Source organism: Punica granatum, chromosome 8 (assembly GCF_007655135.1).
Source record: "Punica granatum isolate Tunisia-2019 chromosome 8, ASM765513v2, whole genome shotgun sequence".
Taxonomy (NCBI): Eukaryota; Viridiplantae; Streptophyta; class Magnoliopsida; order Myrtales; family Lythraceae; genus Punica; species Punica granatum.
The window spans coordinates 17164809-17180917 of NC_045134.1; the positions used below are offsets into that span (position 1 = coordinate 17164809).

The 16109-nt window shown below is 38.8% G+C and overlaps 1 protein-coding gene across 2 annotated transcripts; it reads left to right on the forward strand.

The window, feature by feature from the left end:
* The first annotated feature begins 9384 nt into the window (after positions 1 to 9384).
* On the forward strand, positions 9385 to 14625 carry LOC116188656 (protein DEFECTIVE IN MERISTEM SILENCING 3). Of its 2 annotated transcripts, XM_031518142.1 has the most exons (9): positions 9385 to 9694; positions 9816 to 9929; positions 10050 to 10164; positions 10269 to 10506; positions 10860 to 11051; positions 11145 to 11465; positions 12102 to 12327; positions 13860 to 13969; positions 14426 to 14625. In XM_031518142.1, the coding sequence occupies exons 2-8, from the start codon at positions 9819 to 9821 to the stop codon at positions 13926 to 13928; spliced, it is 1272 nt and encodes a 423-aa protein (XP_031374002.1). In that variant the 5' UTR covers positions 9385 to 9694; positions 9816 to 9818; the 3' UTR covers positions 13929 to 13969; positions 14426 to 14625. The 2 variants fall into 2 exon arrangements, with proteins under 2 accessions (XP_031374002.1, XP_031374001.1); XM_031518141.1 differs by lacking the exon at positions 14426 to 14625 and having other exon boundaries at positions 9386 to 9694; positions 13860 to 14288.
* The last annotated feature ends 1484 nt before the right edge of the window (positions 14626 to 16109 follow it).

A 16109-nucleotide genomic window follows, 5' to 3' on the forward strand; every position in this document is an offset into this window, starting at 1 on the left:
CATCCCCTTTAGAGCTAACTTTTCCGATTAAAGAAGTCCCAAATTCTCGTTTCCTTGTCCTTGTTAATTCCATGAAATTGAAATGCACCAAAGTCGTGTGCCAAAATTATTTCATTTTTATAATATTTTTCGTTATTATTCCTCAAATTGTTAGGGCATGTTTGGTTCGCGAGAATCGATCAGGAACGGATTAACTATTCCGCACGGAATAGGTAATCCGACGTTTGGTTCACGTGAGTGTGGAATAGCTATTCCGGATCGGGAGATCTATCTGGCTTATATACGGAATTCGCGTGCCTCCCAAGGATGTCCGGATTGGGCATTCAACATCCGGAATTAGCGTGAAAAACCAAAAATGCCCTCAACTTTCTTGAGTTATTACAACGAAATGCATCGAGCTTTTCTTCCTCAGAAACCCTCGACGAACTGCCGCCCGTCCTCAACGAACCTCCGCACGAGCCACCACACGAACCCATGGCTCGCAGCCCCAGCCCTTCAAACCCTTCCATTGCTGAGATCGGGACCCGAGTTTCCAGAGCCAACTCCCCGTAGCGATCTTCAATGGATCCGCAAAAATGGGCAAGACATAACCGCCTGAAAAGAGCTCATCTGCATGAACGAGCGTAAGAGGAGCCTGTGATGTTGGGAAATCGAACTTGAAATCATGGGAGCTTGATCTCTGGTAGAATCTTTTGGATGGAGGTAACCTCGGGTCCATCTCGATGAAGGAAGCTTCATCGGCCGATTCAAACGAGGCTCCGAGGGAGCTGTCGAGGCCTTCCTGAGATGGCTTGAGGTTCACTAACCAGTTGTACGAGAAGCTCTTCGCGAGCCCTAGATGGCTTGGGAGCCAGAGCCAACTCCCCGTAGCGATCGAGACCGATGGGCACTATTCATCTTCTTCAACGAAGAAGATGAACAGTGATCGGTTTTATAGTTGGGGGTATATATGTCTTTTAATTTTATTTATGATCTATTCCCGATTTTCACTATTTTTCTATTTCGTCCAACCAAACAAAGTGAATTTCATCAGAATTTATATTCTATTCCCCGTCTTTTCTATTCCTTATCTATTTTATTTCCTGTCTATTCTATTCTAGCGAACCAAACGTGGCCTTAGTGTTTTCACATAATGAGATAAAGCTAAGGTATGTGATACAATCATTTTAAAATGATTCTACCAGATGTTTTAGTAAATTTCGTCAAATTACAATAAAATATCTCGATATGAAATAAACTATCGACATTTTTTCTCGATTATGGGACATTAAAAAAAAAAAGAATTCCCGAGCTTTTGTTTCGTTTCACGGTTTGAGGACATTTTTTCTTTGTTTCTCTGTTCTTTAATTTCCGTGAAATTCCCAGGCATTTATTTCGTTTAAAACAGGTACGGCATATCCACTTGGTTGATCCTATATCATTGCGAAGGTTTTCATGCTCGTCCGGACAATTGTTGCGCTTGGCTGTTTCTAGCATGTGATGGTGACTAGTATTGTATTTGTCTGTGATACAATGGCAATGACATGGATGTGTGATTGCTATATAGGATTCAGGATTTGTTTGGTATATTCTTCCACTGGCTGACTTGGATTTTGATCCATATGGCATCTTGTCTCTGTCTTTTTATTTTACTGATGACGATTTTTATTCTTTTTATTTTACTGAGGCAATTTCTCGGAGTATATATTACGTTGGAACTGCTCGCGAGTACTTACTTTTTCTTTTTCTTTTTTTTCGGGGCTGCAACTCGCGATGATATACATAGAAATTTGACTTGCTTGAGTTTGCTTTCACGCAAGCGGTACCATCAAGACTCCGGTTTCACCTAATCCAAAGGAGGCTCTGTTAGGAGAGATTTGTTGTTCAACTGCCATCAATGAGGATAAGAATGTTAGTGATATGCCCTAGAGTCAGTTTATGTATTTGGATAATTCTTTTTATGGCAATGGAGTTTATTTTATTATTCCTATGTTGTCTATGTTTATTAGAATAAAGTCCTTAAAATATTTTGAATATTTCATTCACAAAGAGTTAAGAGTATGAGTAATGGAGTAATTCGCTAATAATATTTTTAAACTATTCGCAATCGGGGGAGACTTAAGTAGGCAATTATCTCTCCGAATAGATTGTCATCTCTCTTTGTATCCATGATTGGTATGAAGATGGAGTAGTGAGTCTCATGCTATCTGACAACTGTTGTCATGACAAATATGTAATTGCTCATACGATAAGTAGTCAAACGTGACGTTCAGATAATATTCATATGGTAATTTACTAATGTCAATGATCATTATCTAGACCGTATTAGTGTATATAGTCCTTAGACCTGAGATGGAATGCTATCTCATGTATGGGTAATTAGGACTTTATACTACTGATATACTTGTGCTTAGTATGAGTATTCGATAGATGGTGGTCCTATTAGTTAAACTTACAGGTATGTGTCTGATCAAGACGGAATTCACTAACTTGATTAAATAGGGAAAATGTCCTATGGATGTGAGTTTTATTCTGGATTGAGAAATTCTCAGCCGAGGTAGATAGACTTAAATAGAAAAGAGTTTCTGTTTAAGGTCTACAGATCTAAGAATGAAACCAAAAAATTCATATGGTCAGTTAAAGGGTCTGACATTTATCGTAGCTCTGACTAGATTGGGATCTTATAGTGAAGAGACTTAGTGCATGGTGTATACGGTCACAAGTTCATTAGAATGTTTTAATTATATATTCGTCGCCATTTGTATTGTCATTAGGCGTCACTCATGAACTTTAGGAGTTGAGGGCATTTTGGAAATTGTGCTTTTAAGAGTTTCTGATAATGTCAAATGAGTTGACATTATAATCTTATTGCCATTTGGTGATGAACCTAGTTAGTCACACACATTGAGCGTGTTTAAGCCGATAAAATAATTGCTTATAATTAAGGAAGTTAATTGAGAATTAATTATTGAATGAGGCTTGCAATGTGATTGCAAGGATGTTAGCACATCTTGAAGCCGAATTCAATATCACAGTTAAATCTAATTAAGGAAATACGAGAGTTTCTTTATTTGGAGAGTTTTTACAAATAAATTGTCTATTAATGAAAATTTGTGTCAATGACAAGATTGGATCTTTCTTTCTTACTTGAAGGGCAAGTCAGCAGATGACAAAGGACTAATTTGTGATTAATTAATATAGATCAATTAATAATTGTAATTAGATCCCTATAGTGAATCTAAGAATCTATATGTAGATACGGTGTCTTACGATTAATCCTAAGTGTGTCCTTTGTTCTCAAGACCCGAAAAAGTGAGAGAAAGAGAGAAGAGATGTTCGGCCGAGTGTGGTTGAGCCGCACCACTGCCCTATCCTATCGGAGGCCATATCTCTAGCGGTGAATCAACAATTCGAAATACTTTGCGTATTCTTGCAAAACCAGAGTTTATATATACATCAAGGGAATCCGTTTGGGAAGTAAGAAGCCCCTTTGACATCTCTCATCTGCCCCGGCCTTGGTTCAGTGAATCGGAGTTGTCTAAGACATCCTTGTAGCGGTTTCTCTTTCGTGACGATTCCGTTTGAGTTTGGTGGCCCAATTTGGAGTGGACAGATCGAGAGGAGGCTATACTTAGCGGTAACACGTTCTTGTGGACGAGGTGAGACTAGACAATAGGACGGTTCCATTAATCGATTGAAACAAACCGAATCAAACAACAGTAAGTACAAAAGTAGTAACTTTATTTGTGGATTCATTATATATCGTTGTTTATTGTTAGAAGGTGGTTTTACATGTCAAGATTTGATCATGAGTTTTGTTTAAAATGAGCATGTGATAAAAATTTGATTTTTACCGATTTTAAAGTTTCTGCTGCGCACGTGCTCAGTTTTCTAACAGAGAAGACCTCGCTTCTCAAGACAAGAACTCCAGTGGGGGCTCCGTGGATGCTTCCTTTGCCTCGGCAAAGATCATGGGAGGCCATCGTCCGGGGTGGGGGGGGGGGGGGGGGCGCAGTGGCTGTATATTAGTGGAAGGGCGACGATGGTAGGATAGAAAGCCATAGGTGAGGACTAAGGAGTACTAGTGAAAGGCGATAGTAGGAGAGAGAGAAAATGTTAATAACATTAGGATTTTTTCTCGTATGATTTTGGGTAAATTACACCAAATTAGGATTTTTTTCTCGTATGATTTTGGGTAAATTACACCAAAAAATATAAATTTTCAATTTTATCTCAATTTTATTACGAGTTTTCACTTTTGACATAAAAAATCTCAACTTTTTAATTCGGTCTCAAATCTTGCACGTCGTCTATCGACTGTTACGGATTCTGTCTAATTACTTATGTGGAGTATAACGGCGTCATGTAGACCCCATTCCCGCCAATGAAAACGAGACACCTGTAGTATTATCTTTCTAAAATTGAAAAAATAAACCCTATATTTTTTTATTTTTTCAAATTTGCCATATTCCTCATCTCCCTTCTCAGCCCATTATCTCTTATGCAACTATTTCTCTCTCTCTCCTCCTCCTTCCTTCTCCCATGTCAACTCCTCTCCACCGGCACAACTCCACCACCGCCGTCTCTCCATTGCCATCAATGTTGGGTCTTCGATTTTGCCGTAGATGGCGTTGCCCAGTCCCATGTCTTCGCTTTTGCTGTCGATGGCTTTCTCCATCACCGTCAAGAAGTGTTGCATTGCTACATAAGAGGCCATACATAAAGTGAATGAGGGGATTTCAGGGGAAACCACTCGGCCGTAGCTTAGTTTACTGAATTTGTTATTATTTTCCTTAAACCTCCCTCCAGGAAGTGCAAGGACCCCCAATACCTCATTGGTTTTGTCCCCATCTTGGCACTGCTCCTGAATTGTGTTTGTAGTTGTTTACTTATTGCTAGTTGTGATGGTTTTTAATGAGGATGATAGCTGCAAATGTCGTGTTGTTAAATTTCTCATTGGACATGCTTCATGATTCGAATTCCGACATTGACGATGATGGAGAGACCGTGGTGAAGGAGTCGTGCCGGTGGAGGGAGGCTGACAGGGGAGAAGGAAGAGGGAGGAGAGAAGAGATACTTGGCAGAGGAGGGAACAAAGTAGGGCAAATTTGTAAAAACAAAAAATATAGGGTTTGTATTTTATTTTAGAAAGATAATTAGTACATGTGTCTCATTTTCAGTGGCGGGAATTGACGCAGTTATGCCCCATGTAAGTAATTAGACGGAAACCGTAACAACCGATAGACAGCGTGCCAGTTTTGAGACTAAATAAAAAAATTAGGATTTTTTATATTAAAAGTGAAAGCTTGTGTTAAATTTGAGACAAAAGTAAAAATTTGTATTTTTTTGTGTGATTTATCCTATGATTTTTTCTTCTTTTTTTTTCGAATTGATTTCATATTTTTTCTATAATGCAATTATCTTATATTGATATACTTTCTAAGCCATCGAATGCTTATTCATTTTTCTTCCGATACTTACAATATGACGATTCGAAAAATGATGGTGTAATAGATGTAAGATAATATTGTACTTTTTCCCCACTAACTTTAGGTTTTTCTATTTTAGTCCACCTTTTCTTTTGCTCGTTTTCTTTGAGTAGCTTTTCTTACTAATATATGTTTTAGTTTTTTTTTTCATTTCCTTTCTATGTCTTTAGCCACTTTTCTGTTTTTATTATGGATAAATTGCATTGATGGTTCAAAAATTTTTATAAATGTTTCAATATGGTACAAAAAGTTTTTTTTGCTACTTGATAGTACAAAATGTTTCGAAATTGTTTCAGTATAGTACAAACTGTCATATTGCTATTGACGTTGTCAAGCCGTCTTTTGCAAGATCTATAAATTTTGCACCATCATGTAACTTACGTAAAATATTTTGTACTATTAAGTTACAAATTCAAAACATTTTGCACCATCATATAACGTCCCACAAAAATCGGTTTACACCATCAGCGTCGGTTTGATGGCGTCAATGGCGAGAGGACGGTTTGTACTATACTGAAACAACTTTGAAACATTTTGTACTATCAAGTAGCAAAAAAAACTTTGTATACCATATTGAAACATTTGTAAAACTTTTTGGACCACTAGTACAATTTATCCTTTTAATCTTATACTCAAATTTTGGTCTTCAACTGTAATTGCTGTTTCAATTTTTTTTAATTCTCTCTCTCTCTCTCTCTCTCTCTCTTTCCTATCCCTACGGGCTCCTGAAGGGTCGGATTCTAGTGGGAAAGCCTCCAAGGGGGTCTCCTTTCAGATTCAAGTCTCCTCCCGATCACGATCCTACAAGAGAAATATTAGAAAATCAAGTATGTAGTGTTTATAGGGGGAATGTAGGTGATTTTCAACTCTTTCTCAACTCATGAGGAGGAGTCAAAAGTCCTTTATGCTGAAAATTCACCATCTATTTATAGGAAAAGAGGGGTAATGGTCATTTTTACAATTTTTTGAAACTATTAGGGGATAAAAGGTTATTTTTTGTACTGGAAATACGTGCAGATGCTGGCTAGCTAGGTGACTTGCGTGGTTAGTAACCATGCAGCGCTGATGGTACTCACACGCTCCTTTCTTAGCTTTTTTCGAAAAACACAATTGAGTTTGATTGAGTCCAGTTTGAATTAGTTCTAAATGACCATTTTCCATGTATTTCCTATTGTAAATCGATTTAAAAGCGTTTTTAAGTTCGGGGAAATATTTTTCTCTTGAAAATTTGTTTGAAAATATTTTTAAAATATGAAAAATTAAATTTTGTCATATCCCTTTTGCCCCCTTGTCCTAGAAAATGGAATAAAAATTGTATGATTTTACTTTCTTCAAAAATTTTGAATGGTGACTCATTGCTTGTGTTCTCGACTGATTTCTTGGCCGAGCTAGGCTAAAGCGTGTTGCTGACAGCTATCCCTCTTCAAGTGGACGTCCGTAGGGTGGTGGTTCGAAGACAAGAAATGCCCGTTTTGAAATGCGTCTTAGTCCTCTCGCTTTCTGTCCATGTTGTCAGCTAATTTCTTTTCTCCTCGCTCCTTTGCTTTTTTTTTTCTTCTTGTTCTTCTCCTTTTCTTTTTTACAAGAGAATGAAATGTAATTGTCTTTTGTCAACTCCTTAGCCTCTATGCTGGGGTGTTGCGGTTTTGCCAATCTTGTGCCTCTATGCTCGGAAATTTCGACTTCTTCTTACAAACATCATGATGAATCTCTATCAACCTACTAGCCCTTATGCTTGGTAACTTTATATCTTCATTGATCGACGTATGTGCTTTGTGAAGATAAATTCATGGCTGCCCATTAGCCTTCTATGCATGATAACTATAGGTCTTCATTGGTACCACTAGTACGGTGGTCTAATGATTAAATCCCAAGCGTTTCACTTGAATATCACGAGTTCGAACCTCACTGATGACGTAAAGCTCGCCATTATGTGGGTGTATTATTGGATGGCGGTGACTGACCCATAATGCTTGATCCAGTGAGCCTTGGATTTAAATCACTAGTGTGTTGGTGTGGCTGCGATGACCAAGTTGGGCTAAGTCTCAACGAACTATAATGAAAGTGAACATTCCGTGGCGGTCAAGTTCCCTTAGTTGGGGCAGCCACAACGAGCTAATAACTCGACCTAGCCTTTTTATTCAGCAAAAAAAAAATACAGGTCTTCATTAGTCAATTTCCGTGCCCCCACGCTCGGATGTTGAAAAACATTGTGATGAATTTCTGATAGCCCATTAGCCCCAATGCCTAGTAATTGCAGACCTTTGCATGGTGATAAATTTCTGCCAGCCCACAAGCCTTTATGCCTAGTAACTAGAGATCCTCATCGGTAAATTTTCGTGCCCCTATGCTCAGAAGTTGAGATTTTTTCAGTAATGAATTTCTGACAGCCCACTAGCCCCTATACTTAGTAACTACAGATCTTTATATGGTGATGAATTTTCGCCAGCCCATGAGCCTCAACGCTTAGTAACTAGAAATCTTCGCCGATCAACTTTCGCGACCCTATGCTAAGAAGTTGAGGTTTTTTCAAGTGACGAATTTTTGACAGCCCACTAGCCCCTATAACTGGTAACTGCAGATCTTCACATGGTGATGAATTCCCACAGGCCCACTGGCCCCTCCTTGGGGCATTTCGAAAAATTTTGCCTGTCTAGGGATTTTTCCCTTCTTGGGGGATTTTGAAAAAATTTTGCCCCACTTGGGGAACTTTTGGAAAATTTTGGTCTGTGGGGGGACTGTGTGTCTGGAAAGTTGAAAGATGCCGGCTTTGGCTAGCGGAACTCCCATGCCTAGGGGTGATCGGCTCCGAGTACCCTGTATTTTTCACGATACCCGGACCCTACCCTGTAAGGGATATGTTCCAAGATTTTGGAACCGAACCCTACCATGTTGAATCTTGGAACCGAAACCTACCCGGAACCTGTATTATACCACAGGTTCCGTGTACCCTATTAGAACCTGTAAATTTTTTTCTCTGTCTAAATAAAATCGAAAATGTTAAATATATAATCAGTAATCACGCCAAATAGAATATCAACAAAAATTTAGATTAATCCACAAAAAAAAATATGTCTCATCAATCCATCGACAAAATTAAACATTCATAATACGATCTCACACAACAAAGTGCCTATGTTTTGATTCATTAGAAAAGACAGTAACTTTACTCTTTCATCTTTTTTTTTTTAATAAATAATCGGTTCCGGGTACCCTGTAGGTAGGAACCGGAACATGAATCGATTTTCACCGGATCCCGATTTTAATATCCGGAACCTACCATATTTTCAATACGAACTATTCGGACCCTACCATAATGCGTAAGTTCCGACCGGTTTCGAGTATATCCAGTACCCCGTGTACATCCCTACCCATGCCTGGTCGTTTTATTGCGGCTTGGGAAACCAGTAGAGAAAGAATACATTAGCTGGAAATGTATAAACTGCTAATTGTGACAGTATCTAAGGGAACATGGAGTTCGAAAAATTGTCCTATATGGATTTACAGGTGGTACTGGACGCCGGGATGACTCTCGGTAGGCCTCGTTTCAAATTGTTTTCTCAAAAGAGGTGTGTTTTCTTATGTCACTTAAAAAGGCACTCGAAAGTTTCATTGACAAAACTGGGAACCTCAAAATCATACCCCAGATGGACTTTCCTTCGATTTTATTGTTGTTTTGGATTATATTTCAACTATTTCTATCAAATTTAATAAATTAATTTTCATAAATTTAATTTACAAAGAACTAACTAAAAATAGAATCTTTGGACGCCAGTGCCGGTGTCTAGAATGATGGAGGACAATGTAAAGAGATCGAGACAATGTGAACCACCTCTTGCTAGCCTTTTTGAGTACGATATATACAGTCATATTCATATTCATATTCATATAAACACTAATATTTAGTCTATGAAATATTTGTTGTTAACTAAAAGTAAATGACCTACAAGTACAAGCACCCGTTAGAAGTGTCCTGCGACCTAAAACTAGTCAGAGGTCCGATCACGGAAAATTTGTACTGTGAACGGCAACGTAGGCGACGGCGGCGGCGGCGGCAGCAGCAGCAGCGCCACTGACGAGCGCGGCCAGTCTCCGTCCTCGTCCACTTCTCCTCCGGCGTGTCCTCCCACTCTGCTCGAATTGAGCCTTCTCTTCTCTCTGAGGGAGGACGACGACAGAGCCTTCGAATTCAAATTCTCTCAGTCTCCGTCTGCAAGCAATTCAAAGTACATCCACACAAATTCTCTCGCGGTCTTTCTTCCATTTCATTGCTTCCATTTTGATGTTCGACCCCGTCTAATTGATGAATGCGAGGCCTCTGCTCACGTTTGTACACTGTTGATGCAGCGGATGATGTCCGACTCAAGAGCGCTGGTGGTTCTGGATGACAACCAAGTCCCCAAGGATGAAGCGCCTAACGGGGGCCAGTCCGCCGAAGAGTTGATACTCTACGGCTCTAAGGTCCGCATTTCTTTCCCTCTCGGACTAGGGTTTCCTTTTATTGTTGATATTCGTGAACAGAAGCACCGCGGCATACATAAAAATCGGGTTGAATTCGTGCATGTGTGTATATCTCTGTAGAAACTTCAAGATGATCTAGAGTCGCTGGGCCTGAGAATCAAGCAGCACGAGGAGAACATAAGGTCCCTCAAGGCTCAGAAATCCAAACTAGATGATGCTATTCTCGATAAGCAAGGTACATTTGGCTTAATCTCCCATGCCGGGTGCTTTGTGTGAAATTGCTTCTCTCTCTTTCTCGAGTAGCAAAAGATTGAGGATTTGACTGAGTTTTTATCTCAGTTCTATTGGGCAACTATCATTCTCGAGCCGAATCTAAGATTTCAGATGGTGGCGTTTTCCAACCTCCGAGTGAGGACGGCACAGTTGACCAGGTTCTTCGCCATGAAAAACCGGCTGCTGGCCTTATATGCCAGCTGGAGGCCGAGGAAGTAGGCGAACCTTGTCATCGAGTGATGGTCAAGGATGTGCTCGGGGTTGTTGCTGCTCTAGGCAAAGTTGTGGATGCTACCCTTGGCAGGTACTTTCAGTTCTTAATAAGAAAATTTGACCTATACATTCAGTTACTTAAGCAGATCACTTCTGATTCTAAAAAGTTCACATCATTGTTAATGCCTGTCCCTTCTCGTAGTGGAAGCACATTTTATCATTCTTTTTCCCTTGATGGTCAGCTGATTTGGTCCTAAAGTGGCTAAGCCACATATTGGAACATTGTTATTCTTTTTATTACTGTGTGAAAGATGAGATGTAAGTTTATGTACGACACCTCTCAAAAGAAGGTAACCTTCTTCGGTTTCTTAGCATTATAGTTTCTGTTGATATACATTAGGAATGCAAAGCAATGTTTCAATTTCACCTTCTTATTTTTTGTAGCTTTCTTGCGGAGTATTTGGGGGCAGATACCATGCTGGCAGTCGTTTGCAAGACTTATGAAGGTGTCAAGGCTCTGGAAACTTATGATAGTGAAGGATGTATAGATAAAAGTTCTGGTCTTCATGGGCTTGGAGCTTCTGTTGGAAGGCCCATAAATGGAAGATTTATGGTGATCTGCTTGGAGAACTTAAGGCAAGGTTCCGTTGGGTGGAACATTGCCCTGTAGTTGAATTTCAGAGTTCTTATTTTCAGCATTTCCTAATTGCGTTCTGTGTCTTTTTTCAGACCATACACTGGAGACTTTGTATATGATGACCCGCAAAGAAAACTTAATCTTTTGAAGCCGCGGCTACCTGATGGGCAGTGCCCGGCTGGTTTCCTTGGTTTTGCTGTAAATATGATCGAAATGGAAGCAACCCATTTGCAATACTTGACAGAATATGGCCATGGCCTTCGGGAGACTTTGTTCTATCATCTTTTCCGCCGGACTCAAGTTTATAAAACAAGGGCAGAGATGATGAACGCTCTCCCTTTTATAAATGATGGAGCTATTTCCTTAGATGGTGGGGTGATTAGGGGTCCTGGTGTGTATCCCCTCGGTGCCCAGTAAGTTAATATTGCTGCCTATGAATATAGTACACTTCAATTTATGATATATTGATGACAGAGATGATGGGCAACTTATATTACTGAGAATGGATGGCCCTTCAGTTGATGATATATCGAGGGCAAGATGAGCAACTTATATTGCTGTAAATGGGATAAGTTAATAATTATTATTATAATAATAAAAAAGAAGCAAGTTGTCTTAGAAAATTATTTTTGGGAGAACATTTGCAATCATGATTATATTTATGTTTCGATTCGTTTAGGCATGATATTTAGGTGGAAAAACTAGGTGTTTTATTGTATATCAGATACATGAGTACTGATGACAGGCTGTTATTGGGAAAAACAAGTTTCTCCTTGTAGCAAGAGCCATGAGCCGTAAGAAATGACATTTCTTGTACAAATTTCTGGATATTTATGCTTTTCAGTCTTTCAGATTGTGCACAACTTTTAGTATCAGATTGTTGCATCTGTTCTTTGGGTTCTTTCATATCATTGGAGTTGGTGTGCCTTTTCTCTCAGGCATATGCAGGACTCCTCGTGCCTTGATTTTCTAATAGGTTGATGTTTAAATTACAATTTTAAAATTCTGTGTTTAACATGTATATAATCTGTTGTTTTATCTATGCCTAGGGAAGATGTGCCTGTGCGGTTTTCAATTGCCTCCGGCTCTAAATATCCTGTCCACTACTACGAAACGGAGAAAGAGATGAAGGACTTGAAATGGAAAAGAGAGAAACTCCTAGAAGATGTACAAAGAGAAAGGCAACTTTTAGATCATGCAAAGCTGCATTTTGAGCGGAAGAAACAAGAATTTGTCAAGTTCCTGGCCCACAGCTCTACTTATGCTGCTGCTCAGGTATGACGGATCCATCGCCAACATTATTAGACAGGAAAAATATGTAAAATCTGTTTCTTCATTGATGAAGTGGTAACGAATTGAGAAAATTTCTTTGTGATCCGTGTTTGTTGTTGAAGTCTTTATTATTACTTGCTAGTCCATGACTCTTCATGGTTTGTTATTGAGTTTGTTCTATGGTAAGAGCGAAAAAGGAGGTTTTTCACTGTTTTCTTCAGAAGGATGTTATTCACCATTGAGCATAAAATAGTAGCAGAATCGTTGATTCGACTCTTTGGAGGTTATTAGAACGTTCTTTAGTTGTTTGTTATTGATGTCATATGGTACAAAACAGGCAAAGAGTTTCCTATTATGAAAAAAAAGGTGTCAATACTCTTTTTTTTTTTTTTTTTTTTTAGGGTTGGTCGCAATACAGGATGTTCCATTTTATTGGGCTGGGGAGCAAAAATTGCTCAATTGCACCAACCCTGATCTTGCATAACATTCCCATTTTATGTTTCTAGTCTAGACTCTTATGAGCAAATAAAGGTCAATCCTGAAAGGTCAATTGCTGCTCTATTTTTATTGGCGAGCGTAATAAAGACTTGGTGAATCTGAGTTAAATTGAAAGTAGTTGGGAAGTTGTTGAAAATGAGAATCACTTTTGACTCATGAGTTAATGCTTGGGCGAAGTTTATATGTCAAATTTGGCTACTTTCAATTTGAAGAGGAAGTTCTTTTTCCTATGGTAAAGTAGAATTTCTAGAGTCATATTTTACTAACCATGTTAAAGGCTTATCCAATTTAAGGGGGAAGAAAGACTTTTAAAAAAGTTTGGTTTTGAGGTTTGTCAAAGGAGCTTCCATGTGAAGCCATGTCACAACTTTACGATTATGTCATCTGAACTTTCAATATGGTCGTTCTGAAGATTTTGCGAAAGACTCCTCAAGTTCTAGCTTATAGATATGGTTGTATATATATGTGGATCCTTCTCTTTAAAGAAGATAAATACGAGTGTAGAGTTGAACTTTCTTATATATTAATCAATTTACTGCATTTGCCATGAGAAAGTACAACTCGGATGTTTTGAGTCAAATACCTCATGTAAGAACTGGTATGGATCTAGACTGAGTATTGCACGGAGTTTAACTCCTCTATGAGAATGTTAGGCCCAATTGGATGAGATTTTCTGGCTCTAATCACCAGAATTTGAATTGTTCTCTCTTAAGAGACAACATGATCTGCAGATTTATAGAAGAGGATGCTGATCATACTATTCTGTGAAGGTTTAAAATGTCTTCCCTATCTTTATATTGCCTGTTTCACGTATGTAAACCGCCATTGGTTACAAATTAGATTATTATGCATTCATACTTCATCTGGGAACGTATCTGAAAACTTTCTTGCTATAATATGTATCTTCTTGCCCTGACAAGGACTTGAGGGAAGAGATGTCAGGTTTTCTGCATGAACCACTGTGTGCAAAAACTATTCTGACGTGTTCATTGTTTTTACTTATCGAGCAAATTTGATATGTTATTTTCTTCTTGCAGCAACAAGTTCAGATGGGAAGAGATCCGTTAACCCCAAGGTGTTCTCCTGCTCCAAATAATGGTACTTAAAACCAACCAGAGGCCAAGACTGCAATCAGTTTCTCAGTTTGGTAAGTCGACCTAGGGTTTCAGCAGCAATGTTTTTTGGGCCCGCTGATAGATAACTTTATAACTAGTGATATCCGATGCTCCGCTAAATGTGTATTCTGGGGACTTTCCTGTTGGTTGGCTTATCAGTGGGGGGGCATTGTACGCGGATAGCTACAAATAGTTTGGAGCCAGTCTCTGTTGGACCAAAAACACATCACCCTGTTTATTCTCTTGTTCCCTTTTCGGCACGTCGTGGGGAGATAAATGCACCTTAATATCGATGTAAAACCTTCAATAGAATTAGCGGTTTAATTTTTCACTTAATTTTTTTGGGAGTAACTTCTCTTTTCCTGCATCAGTTAGATCAAACATAGCTTTCATGTTGACAAGTATAAGCCCTCAATTGGTTTTCTCACCAAGGACAACGAATTGTTCTTGTGGGTGGATTTTCACTTCTCCGGTCATTAACTCTGCAGAGGTACGAATGGGCCAAAGCAATGTTTCCGCACTGTCAAGTAAGGATAAATGGTGGTGGTATCATTTGAAGGTGCCTGAGAAGTTGATATGGCAATTGTGAACTGATTATCTATTTGGGTGGACCTTATTCATTACCATGTTTGAAAGGACTTGGTGCTTTTGGTTTTCGCCAGTGAAATCATTGATTTTATTTGGAGCATCGTTTCTTTATAAATTATTATCATATTCTCTGCATCCTTTGTTGTCTAGGAAGTTTATGGATAAATTGTCCAATGGTTGATTGATCGATCAACTAATAAGAAATGCGAAAATATGCAAGCTTGCTTGCAATGCCATTATGAGAGACATCTGAACTTTAATGAATCGGAGTAAGTTGGTAGTGGTGAACCATGTTTATTGGAGAGGAAATAAGGGTACAGATTGGCTAGCGAATTATTCGTTATCTTTTCTTGTATTTAGAGACTTAGCAATGCCCATTTGAGCTCAATCTTGTTCTTTTACGGGATATTTTACGGGTCTCTATGCCTTGTCATTGTATTGGACAAGCACTTCGTGCAAGAAAACCGTTTCCGAGAAACAAGTGAAGGATGATGCTATCACCGTTGTCTAAAAAAACAACCGTCATGATTGTGTTCATTTTAGTCATTAGATTTTACTTGGTAACATTACATGTGTCCATATTTATGTAACATAAAGATTCCCTACCAATACTTTTCCTTTTATAGTTTTGACCACGAATCTATTGGACAACGCTCGGCCTCGCCCAAAACAAGTTAAACCCGGCTCAAAATTAAATCGGAGAGAACCAATTAGTTCAATAAATAAAGTAATATTTCATACTTTTCGAATTAAAAAAGAAAAAGAAAAGAAAAACATATAAATGATTGAGTCGAGCGATGTGATCAAACCAAGACGCTTGGAGAAAACGGTAGAACATAAAAATCAAACAAACTCAGTTCATAAGAACCATTTCAATTGCCAATTAAAACATCTCTCTGACTCTTTAACAAAGAACAGGACAATTAAACAGTGAAAGGACGAAAAGAATATCATCATAGAAAGAATTGAAAGAATATCCCAACAAAGGCGGACCGATATTTGTATGACAAATGAAATCCTACTCTCTACATACAAAAATAAAAGAATTACAACAATTAATCATGGGGGGAGCGGGCAGGTGGAAAGCTCTGGTAGGAGCATCAGAGCCTGCGGGAGAAAAAAGGAGCCGGAGGTGGGAGGCCTGGGCGTGGAGCAGCCGTCCGAGGAGCTGTCGTAGGAGGCACAGATGGGAAGGGCAGGCATCCAAGGGGGCGGAGAGGAGTTGAGTCGGAGTCAAAACTGGTCACACCGGTCAGAGGTGGGACGCAGGCGGGGGGGCAGCAAACAGGTTGATCGATCAATTCGAGGATTAGGCTATTGACTACGTTTGATTCGCTGAAATGGAATTGATATATAATAAAATAAACATGAATTAAAATAAACATGAAATAGAATAGAAATTCTGATTAAATTCATTTTGTTTAGTTGGACAGAATAAAAAAAATGATGAAAATCGAGAATATATCATAAACAAAATAAAAGAGACATATATACCCTCAAATATTAAAAAAATATATTGAATTAAAAAAAAGAAATTCACTGTTCATCTTCTTCGTTGAACAGTGCCCACACATCCTATGGCTA